At 45.1% G+C, this 23,336-nt stretch overlaps 1 protein-coding gene across 3 annotated transcripts in view; it reads right to left on the bottom strand.

Annotated features, from left to right (window-relative positions):
• CCHR1.PART0H19orf47 (chromosome chr1.part0 C19orf47 homolog) overlaps positions 1 to 23,336 on the bottom strand; it is a 1,064,431-nt gene that overhangs the window by 268,678 nt on the left and 772,417 nt on the right. For all 3 annotated transcript variants that reach the window (XM_044081485.1, XM_044081402.1, XM_044081316.1), the window contains one exon: positions 14,838 to 14,908. In XM_044081485.1, coding sequence (XP_043937420.1) covers positions 14,838 to 14,908 — 71 coding nt within the window. The remainder of the gene's footprint in view (positions 1 to 14,837; positions 14,909 to 23,336) is intronic.

The raw sequence follows: 23,336 nt of genomic DNA, 5'->3' as shown, positions 1-23,336 counted from the left end.
CAGCCAGAAGCGGAGGAACCTCCAAGAGCACCTGTCCATTTTTAAGTGGTAGTATGCGTCCTGAAGGTCCACTGAGCATACCCAGTTGTTTTTCTGCAGGAATGACAGAATGGATTGGAGAGTGACCATCTAGAATTTTGTCTTGGCCAAATGACCGGTTTAAGGTGGAAAGATCCAGAATTGGTCTCAAGTCCCCTGTCTTTGGCACTAAAGAAAAAAGAACCTGGAATAGATGCCTGATATGGACTGATCTGGGTGGGGGACGGGCTAGATGACTTGTTTTTCGAGCAACTTGGAGATTTCCACTGCTGCTTCCTCCCATTCCACGAGTAGAAAGTCTGGGAGGTGTTTGGGAGGACTTGGTGTTTGGATGAAGAGAACAGTGTCCTCTGGATAGGACTTGCAACACTCAGTGATAGTCTGTGATCAACTACCAGGCTGTTGGGTGTAGCGAGAGACGTCCCCCGACTGCCTCCAGAGACGAGCAGTCGGGCAACCCTTCAGGGCTGCTGTGTGGATCTGTCCTGGAAGGAATCCCAAGACCCCTGATTCCTCGGACTCCCTCTGCCGAGAGGACGTCTGTTATATCCCAGTCTGCCTCTGGGGGAGCAAGAGTCCTGAGCATCTTGAGAATTGCCCTGAGACTTCCGGGACCACATCATCTTTACCCCACACTGATTCCAGGAAAAGGACCATTGTGTGGTTGAGAAGCGGATCCTGACGGCAGACAGTCTTCCAGTCTTCATCACTCTGGACTAAAGGGTCTTGCAATGTTTTTCCAAAAAGTGTGGAACCATCATAAGGGGCATGTATAAAAGACACCTTGAAGGGCGCAGAGAAAACACAAAGCCAGAGCCAGGCACAATGCCTGAGCAGACAGCCCTAGAGGCACCTTCAGTAGCATGCGACAGCAGCCTCATAGAGGTGTTGGAAATGGATGTGAGGGTGAACATATGAGATGAGAATACCTTATGTTCTTCTGCCAACATGGACCCTGGGGCAGACTTAGCAACCTACCTGACCAGGTCCTGCTGAAGTCCGATCACATGTGTCATGTAGTTCAGTGCACATACGGCAAACGTGGCTGAAGCGTAAGCCTGCTTCCCGAAATGGTCCATGGCCTGAGACTCTCAATCCGGTGGAGGAACCATACAGCTCTCCTGAGTGAGCTCTTACTTGGTGGCTGCCACAACCACCATGGCATCAACAGGGGACCACTTAGACCAATGCTACTTGTCAGAAAGTGCACTTAGAATTTTATCAGAGCACCTGGGGATGGGCTCCACCATGTCAAGTTCCTTCCATGCCGGAGATCTTATCAAATCTACCAGTGAAACCATGAGAGGGGACACCCAGGAGGTAGAGGGTCCTGCTCCAAATGCCTCCAGGAACACAGACTCATCTGGGTTGGGTTTTTGGACAGACCACCCCCCCATGCTGGCATAGGACTTCCATGATCTCTCCAAAGAAGACATCATCTGGAAGGTGACCGGGAGGAACCCTCCACTTCCTCTAAGTCGGTGTCTTCTGTGAGGGACTCCGGTGGGGAGTCCAAGTGTCTTACACATATCCTTCTGTGGGAGCTCCTCGGGGGGGGGGGGTGTCGGGTGTCTCTGGGGATGACTCAAACATAGGGTCATTCTGGTGGGGGAACTCCCTGGGGAGGAGACTTAACAGGCTGCCACTGAGGGGGCAGTATGGCAGAATCCAACCCAGAAAGAGTGGGATCGATGACAACAGCATTAAGGGTCTCAAGGGAGCCAAGGGAACCCCTTCCACCATGTCAAAAGACGAGGGAGAATGAATCCCAGAAGCTGGGACCAAGAACGGATCTGTAACCCTTTGAATCAATGGGGAAGTCGGATCAGAGCCTCCAGGCGCCAAGACTAACGAGTGGAAAAACAGACTCAGAAAACCTCGAAGCCGATGCCACCCCCTCGGATCCGGCACAGAGGCTATGGCTCAGAGTCGGAGGACTCCAAAAGTACAATTTTGTACCTACCATAAATGTAGATGTTCGAGTGCTCATACAGCTGCAGTCATAACGGATGGGTTATCCTGCCGTCAGGCGGGTCCTCGGTCGGCCGAATTCCAAAGTCTAGGTCCGGCGTTGGTTGTCGTCGCTTCTTCCCTGACGTCAGTGCGGCAGGGGTATAAAAGAGCCAGCCGACGCCATCTTCTTCAGTTTTTCTTGCCCCAGATGTCAGGTGCCCCCAGAAGGAAGGCAAAACATAAACTTATGTAGTCATGCAATATAGAATAATCAAAAAACAGTAGTTTGCAAGCAAATACACCATAAAAGAATACCCCAAATAGGCTGCATGAGAAGGTGTTAGCCATAAGGCCTGTCCGAAGAGGGGATGGAGGGAGGGAAACCTGGACTGCAGCTGTATGAGCACTCAAACATCTACATTTATGGTAGGTACAAAACTGTACTATGTTCATCGTGCATACAGCTGCAGTCATAACAGATGGGTAGAATCCCAAAGCTAAGTAGGGGTGGCAGGCACCAAGTGGAACTAGGAGGAGCAAGGATGCCCTGCAAAACAGCTGTGGCAAATCCTGCTCTAGATTTTGAGTAAAGTGGAAGGTGACAGTGTTTGCAGAAAGTGTGCACTGAACTCCAAGTGGCTGCTTCCAAAATGTCCTTGGTAGGAACCCCCCTGAGGAAAGCTGCAGAGGTAGCTGTGGCCCTTGTGGAGTGGGACCTGATGCTTGAAGGCACAGCTTTTCCATGAAATGAGTAACAAGTGCGTATGCAGTGGGCTATCCATTTTGAGATTGCCTGTTTGGAGATAGCCTTTCCTTGAGCATCTGTAGCATAGGACACAAAGAATTGCTCGGATTTCCTGAATGGCTTTGTCTTGTCCAAATAATAACGTAGTTGTCTGCGAATGTCCAAGGAATGCAGTAGTCTTTCCCCTTTGTTTTGTGGGTTAGGGTAAAAGGTAGGTAAGTGGATAGTCTGATTCAAGGCTACACTGGATACTACCTTTGGCATAAAGGTAGGGTTGGTTCGTAAGGAAACTCTGTCCTGATGGAAAATGATGAAAGGTTGCACAGCCATGAGGGCCTGTAGTTCCGAAACCCAGCGTGCTGAGGTGATGGCCAGAAGGAAGGCTGTTTTCCATGACAAATATTGTAGTTCTGTTGAAGCAGCTGGTTCAAATGGAGGAAGGGTCAGTTTTTCCAATATGAAGTTGAGGTCCCAAGCAGGGACTGGTGGTTTCCTTGGGGGTTTTATATTCTTAGCCCCTCTGAGGAACTGTCTTAAGAGAGGATGAGAGAATAAAGGAGGATCTGTGTTGTATTGTGCAGAAATGGCTGAAGCATGGATTTTGATGGAGGAGAAGGAAAGTCCACTGTTTAACATCTCAGCTAGGTACTGTAATATTTGAGGTATATTTATTACCCAAGGATTCTGGCCCTTTTTCTGATTCCAGGCACAAAACCGCTTCCATTTGGCGGAGTAGGCTTTTCTAGTAGAAGGTCTTCTGGCCTCCAAGATGACACCCTGCACCTCCTTGGAGAGGAGGGTCTGTTGTGAAATCAAGGGATTCTCCATGCAGCTAGACTTAGGGTTTTGAGCTGGCTGTGAAAAGTTTTGAAGTTGTGCTGGGACAACAGAAGAGGCACTAGAGGTAGGATCCATGGTGGGGAATGCATCAGGCTCTTCAGGAGTGGATACCAGTGTTGTCTTGGCCAGTCTGGAGCAATGAGAATCATTTTCGGCCTCTCTGCTCTGGCTTTTAATAGAACTTTGGGCAGCAGAGGGGGAGGCGGAAATGCATAGACTGTCAATGTTGTCCAATTGAAAGAAAGTGCGTCCACTTTCCAGGCCTGTGGATGATAGGTCCTTGAGCAAAATTTTTTCAGTTGGTAATTTCTGTGGGTAGCAAAGAGATCTATGTCTGGCTGTCCCCATGCCAGAGTTATCTTTGCGAAAACTTGAGGATGCAACATCCATTCATGTGGATCTGTCATATTTCTGCTTAGGCTGTCTGCCAGTGTGTTTTCCTTCCCTGGCAGGAATTGTGCCTGAAGTTGGATTTGCAATTCCAGAGCTGTGTTCCAAAGGGTCATGGCTAGTCTGCACAGGGGGTATGAATGAGTTCCCCCCTGTTTGTTTATGTACCACATCACTATGGTGTTGTCTGTCTTTATCAATAGCTGGCCTGGATGCAGTAGGTCTTTGAAGGCCATAATAGCATTTTGCACTGCTAGCATTTCCTTTTGGTTGATGTGTAGGTGCTTCTCTTTTTGGGACCATTTTCCCTGAATGCACTGATCTTTCATGTGTGCCCCCCAGGCATAGTCCGAGGTGTCTGTTGTGATGATTTGATTTGCTTGACGTATGCAGAAAGGGAGACCTTTGTTTCTTTGGCATGCTTGAGCCCACCACAGAAATTCCTTTTGAAGACATGAAATGAGTGGTATAATTGTTTCCAAACTGTGGCTGTGTTGAGACCATAAGTTTTTTAGGTACCATTGAAGTTTCCTCATATGCAGCTTTGCACATGGGATTAGTAGGATGCAAGATGCCATGAATCCCAGAGCCTGCAGGACTTTCCTTCCAGTCAGCCTGGTGAAGGTTGCCATTTTGCTGAAGTATTGAGATAGTTGCCCTTGTTTGTCTGGCGTGAGGTAGGCCATCTGGATGTTTGTATTCAAGCTGGCACCCAGGAAAATTATTGTTTGAGAGGGTATTAGTTTTGATTTCTTTTTGTTGACTTGTGTATCCCAGAAAGTTCAACAGTCTTATTACAAACGCCAGGTGTTTCAGAAGTATATCCTTGCTGTTCGCTTGGATCAGGCAGTCATCCAGATATGGGTATATTTCTATTCCTTGAAGTCTGTAGAAGGCAATTACTGATGCCAGGCATTTCGTAAACACTCTAGGTGCAGTATATAAGCCAAAGGGCAATGCAGAGAATTGATAATGGGTTGAACCTGCAAGAAATCTGAGGTATCTTCTGCAATCTTGTCTGATAGGGACATGCAGGTATGCCTCCTTGAGGTCCAATGTTACCAGCCAAGACTCCTTGCCCAGCATGGGAAGAAGCTGCTGTAATGTGAGCATCTTGAATTTTGGTACCTGTAAATATGTGTTTAGGATGGATAGATCTAAAATAGGTCTCCAATCTTGGTCTTTCCTTGGTACCAGGAATAGTCTGGAATAAAACCCTTGACCTTGTTCTTTTGCAGGCACCTCTTGAATAGCTTTCATGTCCATGAAAGCTGAAATTTGTTTTTGTGCCTCTGCCCTTTGATTTTGTGGCAGGTTTGGCATGCCTCTCATTTTTGGAAGGGTATGAAAGTGGAATCTGTAGCCTCTGTCTATAATGTCCAGGATACATTTGTCTTTTGTGACAATATGCCAATTTTTGAGAACAAAGCCAGTTTTCCGCCTAAAGGTGCTGCCATTAAAGCTTTGCTTGGCAGGTAAAGGGGAAAGTCATTGTGTCTGCTTTCTGAATGACTGTGATCTATCTTCTCCTCTTGGGGTTGGTGCTTGCCATTGCCTGGCTCTGAATGATCCTTGAGATTGCACTCAACCTCTCGGGCGCCTGTATCTGCCTCTGAGGTCTGTCCGTGGCTGGAAAGGACCAATTTTTTGAAGGCCAGTTTCTGCTGAAACGTGGAGGTTGTACCTGCAGGAAATCTTTCACTGTTTGCATTGATCTCGCCTTTTCCTCCATTTTCTTTAGTATCTCCTCAGCTTTAACACCAAACAATACATCTTTTTGAAGAGGTGCATCTAGTAATTTAGCTTTGACATGATCTGGTAAGGCTTGTTCTTTGAGCCAAGCATGTCTACGTATGACAGACCCTGTAACAGCAGCTCTACATGAGGCCTCTAAAGCATCAAAAATCACACTGCAAGGTATGTTTGCCCACTTGCTCTGCACTATGCAACAAATCCTGCAACTCTTTAAAATCTGGTTGCTCAGGTTGTGTCATTTTGCTTTTCAACTCAGATAATAAAAACTGTTGATACTTTAACATATGGAACTGACACAGTTTAATGCCCTCATGGTTAAAGTGGCCGAGGTATACACCTTTTTCCCCCACCTTTCTAAAGCTCTGGAATCTCTCTCTGAAGGTAATGGGTTTATAGCAGTAGAGGCCTTAACTCCCTTGGGACCCTGTGAAACAGTTTCTGGGTCAGCAGTATGGCTTTTGTAGAGGAACTGGTGTGAATCAGGAACCCGGTAATACCGGTCTGGTTTAACAGGAGCTGGAGGTAAAGCATCTGGGTTGAGGCTGGCTTCTGTGTATACATCATCTAATATATCTAAGACAGGAGGGATAGCCAGAAGCCTATGCTGGGGGAGCAAGAGAAAATCTCTGAGCCTTTTCTTGGAATCTGAGTAATCTTGTCCTTCCCATTGAAAGTGTTCCCTCAAAGTATGTAGGGTTTCCCCAAAAGAGTAGTCCTCAGGGAGGGAGACCAAGGGAGTAGACTCCTCTGCATCAGAGGATTCAAAAGGTGAATATGTATATTCCTGGTCCTCAGAATGTTCAGAGGTAATAGAGGCTTGATCTGAGGAAGGGTAGTCTTCCTCTAATCTGGGCCTTTTGTCCGAGGGGGGTTGAGAACCCCAGATAAGAATAATCAAATCCTCAGCCATTTTGAGCATTTGTTTTTTAGGCATGGGGCCTTGAGAGGGGGTCTGTGGTCCTTGTTTTTTTTAGTTTTCATGGCTGCTTTAGATTTTGTGAAAGCCTTAATAGAAAAGGAGGAAGGCCTGAAGACACCTTGAGAAATGGCAGGCCTGTCTAAACTCTGGGTTTCCCCGCCAAAAGTGGTGTCGGTATCTGTAGTCGGAATGGGGGCCGAGGAGCCTGCGACCTCAGGCACAGAAGACACCGGTAATGAAGTGTCATCGGTACTCAGGGGCTGCGTAGGCGCCTCGCGGAGAACCGGTAGTCGGCCTTAGCGTGGTGTCAGTAGAAGTCGCGGACCTCGTATGTCGGTCCTTATCTTTGCGTCTTTTACTCAAAACTGGAGTCGGAGTATCCGACGACATAATATAATTAAATTTTTTACCAAAATAGTGATGGGCGAACTCCGCCCGCTGCTTAAAAGTGCGTTTGTTGAATCTAGCACAAAAACGGCAGGCCGAGACGTCATGGTCTGGGCCTAAGCAAGGAATACAGAAAGAGTGGAAATCCTTATGCGGTATTTGCTTCCCACATGAAATGCAATTATTAACTTTGTCTGACATCGGTCTGAGGCAAGAAAAGTTTCCCCAATGGGGTACTTAGCTTTCAAGAAGACTTCGGCTGAAATATTTTCGTAAATCTCAGGAGCTGGCCGACCGGTACTTGTGAACTGCTTCTGCTTCGGGCACCGCACGGCAAGAAAGACTGAAGAAGATGGCGTCTGCTGGCTCTTTTATACCCCTGCCGCACTGACGTCAGGGAAGAAGCGACGACAACCAACGCCAGACCTAGACTTTGGAATTCGGCTGACCGAGGACCCACCTGACGGCAGGATAACACATCTGTTATGACTGCAGCTGTATGCACGATGAACATCTAGTCTGAGCCAAACCGCTAAGGGCAATGGTCGGCGTTGAGGTACCTGGTACCATTGGTGCCGACCTTTCAACGCAGAGGCGCCTCGGACCCAAGTACTCTGAAGCCAGGGGTCAGATCAGAGAAGGAGCTATGGGAAGAAACGCAGACTGCATGCTCCCAACCCTGGAGGGGGAACGAGCAGGCAAGACTCCCATCTGGATCTTAGTCCGGATGAAATTCCACATTATCCTGACCACCTCATCTTCTGAAAGACTGAGGGTGGACCAGACGGAGGAAGCCATGGATACGGGGCCTGGAATGGTGCCGGGGAGAGGTCGACAGAGGGGATCAGCCCTGAGAGGGGGAAAAGCAGGGCAGCCTGAGCTGGATGAAGTGAGGTTGGAAGATATTCTCCCGGGCTTATCCTTTGTGTTTGTGCTTCTCCCCATCCCCGGCTCACTTGGTGGGAGGCTGAGTTCCCAGAGGCTGGGGCAGAGGAAAAAGCAGAATTGGATGTAGAAGCTTCCGAAGGTGGTGGAGGAAGGAGAGGTCCTTCAAAATCAGTTTTGTTCCTCCATGTCAATCAATATGCAGGGACTGAAGCCCACGCAGACTGAACAGGAGGTTTCTGGGTGAGGGACACCTAGACAAAACACACAAGAGTGTGGCCATCAGAAGGTTGAACTGTATGGTCACACACTGCACATTTCCAAAACTCCGGCTTGGGGGTCTCAGTCATGGGAACAGAACACTAACACACCCACCCACACACAGCAATAAGAAGGAAAGAAACGTTTTTTTTTTCTGGAGGAGAAACTAGAAAAATAAGTTAAATTCACTCACCACGAACCTGGTGCAACAGACCACAATGCTGACTGAATGCACGGCAAATGAGATCTCAGGAGAGGAGGGAGACAAGGGGATTATGGGTAGGGGAGGGGCTTGGAGCTCAGATCTAATGCTGGAAAATGCGGCCAAGACGGATCTGTACCAGATCTGTATTCCCACAGGTTGAAGACCACATGAAAACAACTTCAGATCAAATGTTTAAAAGGTCTCACCTTCTACTACTATTTGCATAGCTACAACTCATCTCAAGTACACAACTACAGTGAGAGGGCTGGTAAAGGAAGAGTATGAAATCCTTGACAAAAGCTCTCCAGCTGTGGAAGATGAGTGAAGAGTGGACACAGTGACAAAGGAATAAGCAAGGTGAAACAGCACTTGCAAAACTGCTGTACTCATGAGACAGACATCTGTTTCAACACATACAAAAAAAACTAAATGGTGGGAATGTCCACTTAACATTCTGGTTAACAGTGACACATGGCTGTTAGTATGGTTCAAGCGCTTTAATTGCTATTATGACCAACAGATCACAAAGACAACCTGGGTCCCCAGTGTTGAGTGCAAGACTGGATGCTCAAAGGCAAGTTGGGAAAGTATAAGCAGAGTGAACCCTCCTTAAAGTACAGTTGTGTACACTTACCATAAATGTAGCTGTTCAAGTGCATTCACTGTTGCAGTCATTACATTTGGGTAATCTGTTGGCAGGTTGCTCTCATTCGGCCTGAATATCAAAGTCTTGGGTCCTGCGTCGGTTGCAGTCTCCTCTTCCAGGTCGTCAGGGGTATAAAACATGCAGCCGACGCCATTTTATTCAGTTTTTTCTTGTCCCAGATGTCAGGTGCCCACAAAATGGGGAGCAAAAATATATATAAATGTTGTCTTTCGGCTTTTCCCGGTTAGGGGTCGCCACAGCGGAACTCTGGTCCGCTAATGATTGGCAGTAGATTTTCACGAACGCCGAAGTGCCAGCTCGACGTTCAATGCCCATTTACGCACGTCTTTCAAACGCCCACCCAACTGCGAGGAGGACATGTAGACTCCACACAGAAGGCACTCCCCGCACTCCAGCCAAGAATCTAATGGGAGGACCTCTTGCTGTGAGGCAACAACGCTACTGCTGCACCACTATGGAATATAGCAAAAAAAAATATATATATAAATATATAAATAAATAAATATATATATATATATATATATATATATATATAAACAATATATATGTAAATGCACTTTTAGCAACATAAACTTTACCTTCATATAAAAGCAAATACACCACAAAGGCTTTAGAATATAGTGAAGGAAAGAAGTTCTAAAAGAAAAAGGGGGATGGCGGGTGGGTAACCCGGACTGCAACAGTGAATACACTCTAACATCTACATTTATGGTAAATGTACACAACTGTACTATGTTCTTCGTGTTTCACTGTTGCAGTCATTACATTTGGGTAGACACCCAAAGCTATAGATGGGAGGATGGAACTAAATAGCATTAGGGGCGGCTATAAGGCCCTGCAGAACTGCAGTGGCAAAGCCTGCCCTGGACTTAGAGAAGAGAAGCAAATGATAATGCTTTGTAAAAGTATGAACAGAGCTCCAAGTAGCAGCTTCTAGAATGTCTTTGGTTGGAACTCCTCTGAGAAAAGCTGCTGAGGTACAGGCAGCCCTGGTGGAATGTGTCCAGATTCCCTTGGGCACTGGTTTACCATGATTCATGTAGCAGAAATGAATGCAGTGCCTTATCCACTTAGAAATAGTCTGCTTTGAAATAGCCTTCCCCTCTAATCCTGCAGCAAACGCCACCAGTAGTTGCTCAGACTTTCTTAGAGATTTGGCCCTGTTTAAGTAGAATCTTAGTTGTCTGTGTACGTCCAATGAATGCAAAATCTGTTCCCCCTTTTTCTGTGGATTTGGGTAAAATGTTGGCAGGTGAATAGTTTTGGTTAAGAACCACACTGGATACCACCTTAGGCATAAAGGAAGGATTAGTCCTGAGGGACACCCTGTCTGGGTAAAATGTAATAAAAGGCTCCACAGCCATGAGGGCCTGTAGTTCTGAAACCCTTCTTGCTGAAGTGATTGCCAAAAGGAAAGCTGTTTTCCAAGATAAAAAAAATATATACACAGTAGCTGCTGGTTCAAAAGGAGGCAGGGTGAGTTTTTCCAGCACAAAATTGAGGTCCCATGCAGGAGTTGGTGATCTTCTGGGAGGCCCTAAATTTTTGTCCCCTCTAAGACACTGTTTTAGCAGAGTATGAGAAAAGATGGGAGGCTCTGTGTTGTAATGAGCCGAGATGGCAGAGGCATGGATTTTTATTGAAGAAAAGGATAGGCTCTTGTCAAGCATCTCAGTCAAGTACTGTAAAATCTGAGGAATATTTGGTTTTCCTATGTCCGTTCTTTGTGCTTGGTTCCAAGCACAGAATCTCTTCCATTTATCAGCATAAGATTTTCTGGTACCTTCTGGCTTCCAAAATGACATCCATCACAGATTTACTGAGAGGTGTTTGAATAATTACATGATCAGCCATGCTGCCAGTTTCCGAGTTTGGAGCTGAATGTGCAGAATTTGATTTCTCTGCTGAGACAGCAGATGAGGTATTTGAGGCAAGTACCAAGGAGGGAGTGGAGGCATATTCCTTAGAATTGGGTACCAGTGCTGGCGAGGCCAGTCCAGAGCAATTAGGATAATTTTTTTTTTCCTGTCTGACCTTTAGTAAGACCTTGGGGAGAAGAGGCTGAGGAGGAAAAGCATAGACTGATAGGTTTTTCCAAATGAAGGATAGGGCATCCACTTTCCATGTTTGTCTGTGGTAAGTCCTTGTGCAGTATTTGTCCAGTTGATAATTTTGGGGAGAGGCAAATAGATCTATGTCTGGGCACCCCCATTTCTGTGTTCTCATGCTGAAGACTTGTGGATCCAGTTTCCACTCGTGAGGGCCCATAAGATTTGTGCTTAGGTTGTCTGCCAGAGTATTTTGTTTTCCTGGCAGGAATTGAGCTTGAAGATGTACTTGCTAAGTCAAGGCTGTGTCCCACAATGCCATGGCTAGTCTGCAAAAGGGGTAGGAATGTGTACCCCCCCTGCTTGTTTATGTACCATATAACTGTGGTGTTGTCCGTCTTTATCAGTAGTTGTCCTGGATGAAGTAAGTCCTTGAAGGCTGTCAGGGCATTCTGAACAGCTAGCATCTCTTTCTGGTTGATATGCAGATGCATATGCCCTGAATGCATCTCCCCACCAGGTGGGTTCCCCAAGCATAGTCTGATGTGTCTGTAGTTAGGGTTTGGGTGGCAGGGGGTAGAATGAAAGACCGTCCCTTGTTCTGATGACATGCCTCTGCCCACCAAAGAAACTCCTGTTGTCGGCAGGGAATGAGAGGAATCATTGTTTCCAGACTGTGACAATGTTGACTCCATAAACTTTTTAGATACCATTGAAGTTTCCTCATATGCAGTCTTGCATATGGAATTAGTAGAATGCAGGATACCATGAACCCCAAAGCCTGCAGAATTTGTCTTGCAGATAACTGGGTTTTTGTTGCCATCTGTTTGAAGTATAAAGTCAGTTGCCTTTGTTTGTCTGGCATAAGGTAAGCCATCTAGGCAGTTGTATTCAAGTTTGTACCCAGGAATGTAATTTTTTGAGAGGGTACCAGTTGTGATTTTGTTTCGTTTATTGTGTACCCTAGGCATATTAGAAGCCTTTTTACAAACACCAGATGTTGAAGAAGAATGTCCTTGTTTTCTGCTTGAATGAGACAGTCGTCCAAGTAAGGAGAGATTTGTATGCTTCTTTGTCTGCAAAATGCAGTTACTGGTGCCAGGCACTTTGTAAAGACCCTGGGCGCAGTAGATCAGCCAAAGGGCAGTGCAGAGAATTGGTAATGCATAAAACCTGCCTTGAAGCAGAGGTATCTTCTAAGTCTAGAGTCACTAACCAAGCGTTCTTGCCCAGCATGGGCAGTAGCTGTTGTAAAGTCAGCATTTTGAATTTTAGTATGTCCAAAAATATGTTCAAAATCGATAAGTCTAGTATTGGATGCCAGGCATCGTCTTTTCTGGGTACCAGGAACAGCCTTGAATTAAAACCTCGTTCCTTTTTGCTGTTCTGGTACTGGATGAATAGCCCCCATATCCATGAGGGACGTAATTGATTTTGTGGAAGATCTGGCCAACCGTTTGGAATTGGCAAAGTATGGAAATGAAATATGTACCCCTGGGATTCTATGTTTAATACCCACTTGTCCTGGGTAATTAACTGCAAATTTTGAGCATGAAGTGCTAATTTTCCCTCCAAGGGGGCTGCTAAAAGATAAATTATTGGTGAAGGTAGAGGGAAGTCACTGAGACTGCTTACTGTATGGTTGTGCTTTGTTTCCTCCAGATTTGGAGGTCGAGGCACCCGATTGCCTTGACCTGTAAGAACCCTGTGATTGGTATCTAGAGCCTTTTGAGCACCTGGATTTGCCTTGTGAGGCTCTGTTGGACACAGGAAAGGATCAATTTTTAGTAGGCCAGTGCCTACTGAATCTGGGTAGTTGCACTTGTAAGAAAACTTTTACAGTTTGCATAGTCTTAGCTTTGTCTTCCATTTTCTTTAAAACTTCTTCTGCCTTATTATCAAAGCATCATGCTGTAAAGGTGCATCCAGCAATTTAGCCTTAACATGATCAGGCAGACTTTGCTCCTTTAGCCATGCATGCCTTCTAATCACAGAACCAGTAACTGCGGGCCTGCAAGAGGCCTCCAAGGAATCAAAACCACAATGCAAAGTATGCTTTCCAACCTGTTCTGCTACATGCAATAATTCCTGTAATTCTTTATTTTCCACACAATCAGAAATCAACATCATTTTCTGTTTCAATAAGCTCATAACATGCTGTTGATATTTAAGCATATGAAACTGGCAGTTTAAGGCTGTAATTGCCAAGGTTGCAGACGTATAAACCTTCTTTGCCCATCTATCCTGCACCCTGGAATCTCTATCAGAGGGGGTAGGATTTTTGGCTGTAGAGGCCTTTACACATTTGGGACCCTGTGAGATAGTTTCAGGATCAGCAGCAGGATTTTTGAATAAAAATTTGTGGGAGTCAGGAACCCTGTAATATCTGTCTGGCTTACTAGGAGCTGGAGGTAGGGAATCAGGTGCCATGCTTGATTCTGAAAACACATCAACAATGTCTAATACAGGAAGTATAGCCAAAGGCCTATGCTGAGGAAGAAGGGAATCCCTAAGCCTCTCTCTTTTGATTCAGAGGAATCCTGATCCTCCCAATGAAAATGTTCCCTTAAAGTATGCAAGGTTTTTCCAAAAGAATAATCCTCAGGAGGATATGCAGCTGGAATGGATTCTTCTGCATCTGAATTCTCATAGGGTGGTATAGAAAATTCCTGATCAGAAGAAATAGAAACCTGATGTGAAGATTCATAATCAGTGTCTTGCCTAGGAATCTTAGCGGGGGAGGGGGAGTTGGGAACCCCTGATCAAGGTAATTAAGACCTCAGCCATTTTGATCATCTGCTTTTTAGGCATAGGGGCCTGAGCAAGTGGCTCATGCACTGTTTTTTTAGACTTAGAAGTTGTTTTTATTTTTGTTTTTGAAGCTGGCGTCGGTTTTATATAGAAATGTTGAGGCCTGAAAACATCCTCAGAAGCCGGTGCCTGCTCAGCAGCTCCAGACCCATCCGAGGGAGAGACATCCGTGGGTACAATACTCTGAGAATCTCTTGGTAGAGGCCTGCGACTCAAAAGTAGTGGGTATCAGGGGCTGCGAAAGCGCCTCACTGAGTACCGGTGAACCGGAGACTGGTTTAGGAGAAGCTTTGTCATCGGTTTTGGACCTCGACGGGCTGTCTCTGTCTTTTTCTTTGCATTTTTTTGTGAACTCCAGTAGTCAGATTGCCAACCAACGACATTTCAGGGTAATTAAATATGGATCCAAAATATTTTGAAGCAAAAATATACCGACGTTTAATAGTGCGTTGGTTAAATCTAGCACAAAACTGACAGCAAGGCACGTTATGATCTGGGCCTCGGCAAGGAATACAGTACAAATGAAAATTCCTATGAGGTATTTGCTTCCCACAAGTAATGCAATTATTAACTTTTACTGACATCGGTAAGGAGCAAGAAAACGTTTCCCCAACGGGGTACTTAGCTTTAATTGAAGACTTCGGTTCTGAAACTCAAATGCAAAAATTTCAGGAGTCGGCCAACCGGCACTTGCGAACTGCTTCAGGCACCGCGCAGCAAGAAAGACTGAATAAAATGGCGTCGGCTGCAGGTTTTATACCCCTGACGAACTGATGTCATGAAGAGGAGACAGCAACCGACGCAGGACCCAAGACTTTGATATTCAGGCCGACTGAGGGCAACCTGCCAGATTACCCAAATGTAATGACTGCAACAGTGAAACACACAGAACATATTCCACCACACACAAGACTATATAAAAAAGCTCTTACCTTGTTTCCTGTTATGGTATCCACTTTTTTTTCAGCTCCTAATCTCTCAAACACAGATGTCCTCTGTAGAGCTTTAGATATAAAACAAAATTCAATACAGAGGTTTACAAAATTAAGTATATGCTTTATGTACAACTAAAAATGTGAAATGCTTAGATTTTAAGACAATATTTACATAGTTTTTGTTAATCATGTAAGACAAAACAGTTGCATCAGCTTTCACAGGTAATCTGCATATCTCACTTGGTTAAGTAACTTGCTCAGCCGCACATAAAGGAAGTGGAAATTCTAGAAATCAAAGCCAAATTTACAGATCTGTGCTTTTCATAAGGAATGACAACCACCAAGTTACTAGCAACAAGCCTGGGTGCTATTTCTGTGACCAAGCCTTTACTGTGTGTAAACTTTTTTTAATAATTTGTACCTACTTTACACTATCAACAGCTGTGAAGCAACTACATCTTATCTAAGCAAGGTGTTTAAGGCAGTAGAACCAGTCCAGGGAAAAAGGACAGTCCAGTGCCACAGCCCCTAACCCCCTACCATGCCACGCACACACACCTAACAGCAGATCTTTGAGGAATGGGAATTGAAAGAACACCTATCAAAACCCATGCAGAGACAGGGAGAATGGGCAAACTCGGCAGAAAAGGAACCCTCATCAGGAACAAATGCTTTAATGGTCAGGGTTAGGATCATCCTCTCATACACTAGGACAGCATTTAGACTGCAAAATCACTAGTTCACTCCCAATAAATCAGCAACTGGACTTCATGCAAAAATAACTATCCAAGACCTTGACTGTTTACAAGGATATGCAAAAATATAAACATATCTTTCTACCTAGGAACTCCTAAAGCAGCCATGGGATAAAATGGCTTACAAGTACAAGGAAAGTACAGTTGTGTACACTTACCATAAATGTAGATGTTCGAGTGTATTTACTGTTGCAGTCATTACATTTGGGTATCTGCTGGCAGGTTGCCCTCAGTCAGCCTGATTAACAAGTCTTGGGTCCTGCGTCGGTTGCTGTCCCCTCTTCCATGACGACAGGTTGTCAGGCGTATAAAACATGCAGCCGACACCATTACATAAGTTTTTCATGCTCCAGATGTCAGGTGCCCCCCTAATGGGGAGCAAATAAACAAAAAAAAACAAAGGTATACCTCCAACCAAAAGCAAGTACACCAAAAAAGGCTTTTAAGCATAGTAAAGGAAAGGAGAGGTACAGTCAGAAAAAAACTAGGGGGCTAGAGGGAGGATAACCAGGACTGCAACCGCGAATACACTCGAACATCTACATTTATGGTAAGTGTACACAACTGTACTATATTCTTCGTGTTTCACTGCTGAAGTCATTACATTTGGGTAGATTTCCAAAGCTATGGTTGGGAGGAGGAGTTTATACAGCATTAGGGACAGTTATAAGGCCCTGCAAGATGGCAGTGGCAAAGCCAGCTATGGATTTAGAGAAAATTGGTAGATGATCATGCTTGGGGAAAGTATGTACAGGTAGCAGCTTCTAGGACATCCCTGGTAGGAACACCTCTGAGAAAGGCTGCAGAAGTAGATGCAGCCCTGGTGGAGTGAGGTCTGATCACCTGGGGGATAGGTTTTCCATGGTGCTTATAGCAGAAATTAATGCAATGGCTTATCCATTTAGAAATAATTCGTTTTGAAATAGCCTTTGCCACTGCCCCTGCAGCAAATGCTACCACCAATTGTTCAGATTTTCTTCCAGATTTAGTCATGTCCAAGTAGAATCTTAGTTGTCTGTGCACATCCAAAGAATGCAGAATCCATTCTCCTTTGTTCTGTGGATTGGGGAAGAAGGTTGGCAAATGAATGGACTGATTAAGAGCCACAGTGGAAACCACCTTGGGCATGAAGGATGGATTGGTCCTGAGAGATACCCTATCCGCATGAAAGATGATGAAAGCCTCCACTGCCATAAGGGCCTGTAATTCAGAGAACCTTCTAGCTGAAGTGATTGCTAAAAGGAAGGCTGTTTTCCAAGAAAGAAATTAAGTCTGCAATAGCAGCTGGCTCGAAAGAAGGTAGAGTGAGCTTCTCCAAAACAAAGTTAAGGTCCCAGGCAGGGGTAGGAGCTCTCCTGAGTGGTCTCAAGTTTTTTGCCCCTCTGAGATACTGCTTGAGCAGAGGATGAGAGAAGAGGAGTGGTTCTGTGTTACAGTGAGCTGAAATAGCTGAGGCATGGATTTTAATGGAGGAAAAAGACAGGCCCTTGTGAAGCATCTCAGTTAAGTATTGCAAAATCTGAGGTAAATTGGGCGCTGCTGTGCTCATTCCTAAAGATTGGTTCCAGACACAGAATCTTTTCCATTTGTCAGCATAAGATTTTCTGGTACTAGGTCTCCCCGCCTCCAAGATGACATCCATCACAGGTTTGCTGAGGGATGATAAGGGTGAATTTAAGTGATTAGCCAGGCTGCAAGGTTCAATGTTGAAAGCTGTGGGTGCAGAATTTGGTTCTCCTGCTGAGACAGCAGGGAAGGGGTCTGCGGCAGGTGCCATGGAGATATTTGCGACACTGCGCAGGAGGGGGTACCAGTGTTGGCGTGGCCAGTCTGGAGCAATCCAAATCATCCTTGGTTTGTCCTGTTTGACTTTTAGTAGAACTTTGGAGAACAGAGGCAGAGGGGGAAAGACGTAGACTGATGGGTTTTTCCAGCTGAAGGACAGAGCATCCACTTTCCAGGCTTGTTTGTGGGAAGTCCTTGTGAAAAACTTGTCCAACTGGTAGTTCTGGGGAGAGGCAAATAGATCTATGTCTGAGCTCCCTCATTCGCTTGTCAACATGTTGAAAATCCGTGGTTCCAGTTTCCACTCCTGTGGATCCATGAGGTTTCTGCTTAGTCCATCTGCCAGTGTATTCAATTTTCCTGGCAGGAATTGAGCTTGTAGATGCACTTGGTAGCTCAAGGCTGTGTTCCACAATGCCATGGCTAGTCTGTAGAGGGGTAGGAATGTGTACCCCCCCTGCTTGTTTATGTACCACATAACCCATGGTGTTGTCTGTCTTTAACATTAGTTGTCCTGGAAGAATGTAGTCCTTGAAGGCTGCCAGAGCATTCTGTACAGCTAACATTTCTTTTTGATTGATATGTAGGTGCATTTGATTTGGGTTCCATTTGCCCTGAATGCACTTCCTTGCCAGGTGAGCCCCCCATGCATAGTCTGATGCATCTGTAGTTAGGGTTTGGGTGGCAGGGGGTAGTGTGAATGGTAGTCCCCTTGTTTTGGTGGCAGGCTTCTGCCCACCATAGGAACTCTAGGTGTAGGCACGGTATGACAGGAATCATTGTTTCCAGGGTGTGACAAGGTTGACTCCACAGACTTTTTAGATACCACTGTAGTTTCCTCATATGCAGTCTTGCACATGGAATTAAAAGAATGCAGGAGGCCATGAACCCCAAGGCTTGCAATATTTGTCTTGCAGATAGCAGGGTTTTTGTGGCCACTTGTTTGAAGTAAGTTACCAAATGAATTTGCTTCTCTGGTGTGAGGAAAGTCATCTTGGCAGTTGAATTCAAGCTTGCACCCAGTAATGTAATCTGTTGACAGGGTACCAGTTGTGATTTCATTTTGTTTATGGTGTACCCCAGACAAGTTAGAACCCTTTTGACAAATGCCAGATGATTCAGATGTATGCCCTGGTTTTCTGGCTGAATTAGACAATCGTCTAGGTATGTGTATATTTGAATATTTCTTTGCCTGCAAAATGCAATAACTGGAGCCAGGCCCTTTGTGAATACCCTGGGCGTAGTAGACAAGCCAAAGGGTAGTGCAGATAACTGATAATGCAAGTAGCCTGCTTTGAAGCGTAGGTATCTACTACAAGATTCCCTGATTGGGATGTGCAGGTATGCTTCTTTTAAATCTAGAGTTGCCAACCAAGCATCTTTGCCTAGCATAGGAAGTAACTGGTGAAGAGTTAGCATCTTGAACTTTGGAATCTCCAGAAAGGTGTTTAGAGTAGACAGGTCCAGGATTGGACGCCATGATTTGTCTTTTCTAGGTACCAGAAAAAGCCTGGAATAGAAACCTTGTCCCTTTTCCTCTTCTGGTACCAGCTGAATAGCCCCCATGCTTAAGAGGGAAAGTACTTGTTTTTGAGCCTCTGCCCGCTGATTTGGGGGCAGGTCTGGCCACCGGTTTGGTGTTGGCAACGTGTGGAAATGAAATCTGTATCCCTGGGACACTACATTTAAAACCCATTTGTCCTGGGTTATGAGTTCCCAGCTTTGCATGAAGAGCAATCTTTCGCCCCAAAGGGGTGGTTAAAAGATAAGTGCTTGGTAATTTTTAAAAAAAGAAGTCACTGAGACTGTTTACTATAAGGGGGTGTCTTGTTATTTCCAGATTTGGAAGTGGAGGCCCCCCACTGCTTAGTTCCAAGAGTCCCCTGGGACTGAAACCTGGGGTTTTTTGCTGTGTTTGGGTTTGGCTTGAGAGGATCTGGAAGGGGCTGGAAAGGACCAATTCTTAGTAGGCCAGTGCCTACTAAATCTTGGAGGTTGCACTTGTAAGAAATCTTTAACAGTTTGCATAGATTTAGCTTTATCTTCCATCTTTTTGTAGAACTTCTTCAGCATTATTGCCAAACAGGTGGTCCTGATTTAAAGGAGCATTCAACAATTTAGCTTTAACATGATCAGGCAAAGATTGCTCCTTAAGCCAAGTATGCCTTCTAAGCACAGACCCAGTAACAGCAGCCCTGCAAGGAGGCCTCTAAAGAATCAAAACCACATTCCAAAGTATGTTTTCCAACTTGTTCAGCAGAATGCATTAAATCCTGTAAATCTTTATTTTCCACAGTCAGGAATCAACATAATTTTCTGTTTAAGCAGTCCAATAATAAGCTGTTGATATTTTAACACATGAAATTGGCAGTTTAAAGCTCTGATTGCCAAGGTTGCCGAAGTATAAACCTTTTTACCCCATCTATCCAGCGCCATGGAGTCTCCATCAGAAGGGGCAGGATTTTTAGCAATAGAAGCCTTAATGCTCTTGGGTCCCTGAGAAATGGTTTCTGGATCTGCAACAGGATTTTTGAACAGGAACTTGTGGGACTCAGGAACCCTGTAGTACCTGTCAGGTTTACTAAGAGCCAGAGTTAGGGAATCAGGGGCCAAACTGGATTCCGAGAACACATCAAAAATGTCTAGTACAGGAGGTATAGCCAAAGGCTTATGCTGAGGTAGGAGGAGGAAATCCCTAAGCCTCTTTTTTTTTTTTTTGAATCAGAAAATTCCTAGCTTTCCCAGTGGAAATGCTTCCTTAAGGTATGTAAAGTTTCCCCAAAAGAAAAATCCTCAGGAGGGGAAACAGAAGGAATGGAATCCTCTGCATTATTATCCTCATAAGTAGGTATGGACAAATCCAGGTCAATAGAAGAGTCAGAAGAAACAGAATCCAAACCAGAAGATTCATAAGCAAGCTCAGCCCTAGGCCTCTAGGGGGGTGGTTTTTACCACCCCTGATTAGAGTTATTAGATCTTCAGCCATTTTTACCATTTGTTTTTTTAGACATAGGGGCCTGAGCGTCAATTTTTTAGACATGGATCGAGATTTAGGCCTTAGTAATGAAGGAGGTGTCGTTTTAACATGCAAGTCTGTAGGCCTGAATACACCCTCAGATGCCGGTGCCTGCACAGTGGCTCCGGACCCATCCAAGGTAGAGACATTTGCGGGTTCCATAGTTGAAGTATCTCGCGGCATACCAGACACCGAATGGCAATCAGAAGTAGTGGGTATCAGGGGCTGTGAAAGCGCCTCACTAAGTAAAGGCTAACTGGCGACTGGCTTAGGAGAAGTGTCGTTGGCAGTTTTCGACCTCGACAGCCTGTCTCTATCTTTGTGTTTTTTAGGAATCCCGGTAGTCGGATGGCTAATTGACATTTCTGGATAATTAAACAGAGAACCGAAACAATGAGAGGCAAAAATATAACTATGACGGATAGTGCGCTGATTTAATAAAGCACAAAACCGACAGTACGGTACGTCGTGGTCAGCACCTAGGCAAGGAATACAGTACAAATGAAAATCTTTATGAGGTATTTGCTTTCCACAAGTAATGCAATTATTAACTTTTACTGACATTGGTAAGGAGCAAGAAAAGTTTCCTCAACGGGGTACTTAGCTTTAAGTTGAAGACTTCGGAGCTGAAACTCGAAAATTAAAATTTCAGGAGTCGGCCGACTGGCACTTGCGAACTGCTTCTGCTTCGGGCACTGCACAGCAAGAAAGACTCATGTAATGGTGTCGTCTGCATGTTTTACACCCCTAATGACCTGACATCATGGAAGAGGGGACAGCAACTGACACAGGACCCAAGACTTTGTTAATCAGGCCAACTGAGGGCAACCTGCAAGCAGATTACCCAAATGTAATGACTGCAACAGTGAAACACGAAGAAAGTACAGTTTTGTACCTACCATAAATGTAGATGTCCGATAGGTATGCATCTGCAGTCCTTACATATGGGTTGTCCTGCCTCAGGCAGCCCTTCGGTCGGCCGGATTCCAAAGTCTGGGTCCGGCGACTTCCTCAGTTTTTCTTGCCCCAGATGCCAGGTGCCCTCTAAGGAAGGCTAAATTTGGAGAGATGCAAAAAATTCCAAACATGCACAGTAATATAAAACAAATACACCATAATAGATAACCCCAGCTAGCTAAAAAGAGGGATTAGTACCCAAGAAATACCACAGAGGGGTAGGAGGGAGGGAAAACCTGACTGCAGATGCATACCTATCTACATTTATGGTAGGTACAAAACTGTACTATGTCCTTCAAGGATGCATCTGCAGTCCTTACATATGGGTAGAATACCATAGCCAAGCTGGGGGTGGTAGGACCTAAGACAAGGATGGTGTAGCTAAAATACCCTGCAGGACTGCCGTAGCAAAGCCTGCTCTGGATCTGGAATATAAAGGTAAGTTGTAATGCTTGGAAAATGTATGCACAGAGCTCCATGTAGCAGCTTCTAAAATGTCCTTCGTAGCCACCCCTCTTAAGAAGGCTGTGGAGGTGGCTGTAGCTCTGGTGGAATGAGGTCTAATGTTAACTGGCACAGTTTTTCCATGGAAGGAATAACAGAATCGAATGCAATTTCCTATCCATTTTGAAATTGTCTGTTTGGAAATTGTTTTTCCTTGCACACCAGCAGCATATGCTACAAAGAGCTGATCAGTTTTTCTGTAAGTCTTAGTTCTGTCCAAGTAGTAACACACCTGTCTGTGAATGTCCAGGGTATGCAAAAGTTTCTCTCCTTTGTTTTGTGGATTTGGATAGAAGGTAGGCAGGTGAATAGCTTGGTTCAGTGAAACCCTGGATACCACCTTTGGCATGAATGAAGGATTGGTTCTCAATGAAACTCTGTCCTGATGAAAAATAAGAAATGGTTGTACTGCCATGAGGGCCTGTAGCTCAGATGCTCTTCTTGCTGAGGTTATGGCCAGAAGGAAAGCAGTCTTCCAAGACAGGAACTGTAGTTCTGAAGATGCTGCTGGTTCAAAAGGAGGTAGAGTTAAAGTTTCCAACATGAAGTTAAGGTCCCATGTAGGCACTGGTGGTTTCCTTGGAGGGTTGATGTTTTTAATTCCTCTTAGAAAGTGCCTTAGCAGGGGATGAGAAAATACCAGTGGATCAGTGTTGTACTGTGCTGAAATTGCTGATGCATTAATTTTTATGGAAGAGTAAGAAAGGCCATTATGGAGCATTTCTGCAATGCTCATCACTGTCGGATCTTGGCCCTTTGTGGTGTTCCAAGTGTGAAATCTTTTCCATTTTGCTGAATATGCCTTTCGTGTGGAAGGTCGCCGAGCTTCCATGATGATATCCTTTACTCTCTTGGATAGTTTATCCTGGCGAGGAGTCAAGGTATTTTCCAGGCGGTTAGCTGCAATGTTTTCAGGCTGGGGTGCAGAGTTCTGTAGTTGTGCTGTGTCAGAAGAAGTGGCCATTGAGGTAGAGACCACGGTTTCGTGTGTGACATGCTCCTTAACAGTGGGTACCAGTGCTGTCTTGGCCAGTCCGGAGCTATCAGAATCACCTTTGGCTGTTCTGTCCTGATCTTCAGTAGGACCTTGGTCATCAATGGAAGAGGAGGGAATGCATATACTGTTAGTATTCCAGCTGAAAGAGAGAGTGTCCACTTTCCATGCTTGTGGGTGGTATTGTCCTTGTGCAGAATTTCTTCAGTTGATGGTTGTGGTGAGAGGCAAAAAGATCTATGTCCGGTCTCCCCCATGACTGTGTTATCTGAAGGAAGATGTCTGGATGTAGCATCCATTCATGCGGATCCATGATATTTCTGCTTAGGCTGTCCGCCAGTACATTGTCTTTTCCTGGCATGAACTGGGATTGCAGTTCTATATTGAGTTTTAGGGAAAGTTCCCAAAGATTCATCGCCAGCCTGCAGAGAGGGTAAGAATGGGTACCTCCTTGCTTGTTTATGTACCACATAACTGTGGTATTG

The sequence above is a fragment of the Protopterus annectens genome, chromosome 1.part0, assembly GCF_019279795.1.
Source record: "Protopterus annectens isolate FY-2018-M chromosome 1.part0, PAN1.0, whole genome shotgun sequence".
Lineage (NCBI taxonomy): Eukaryota > Metazoa > Chordata > Ceratodontiformes > Protopteridae > Protopterus > Protopterus annectens.
The sequence above is the reverse complement of the archived record's forward strand: the minus strand, read 5'-3'. Positions and strand labels throughout refer to the sequence as shown.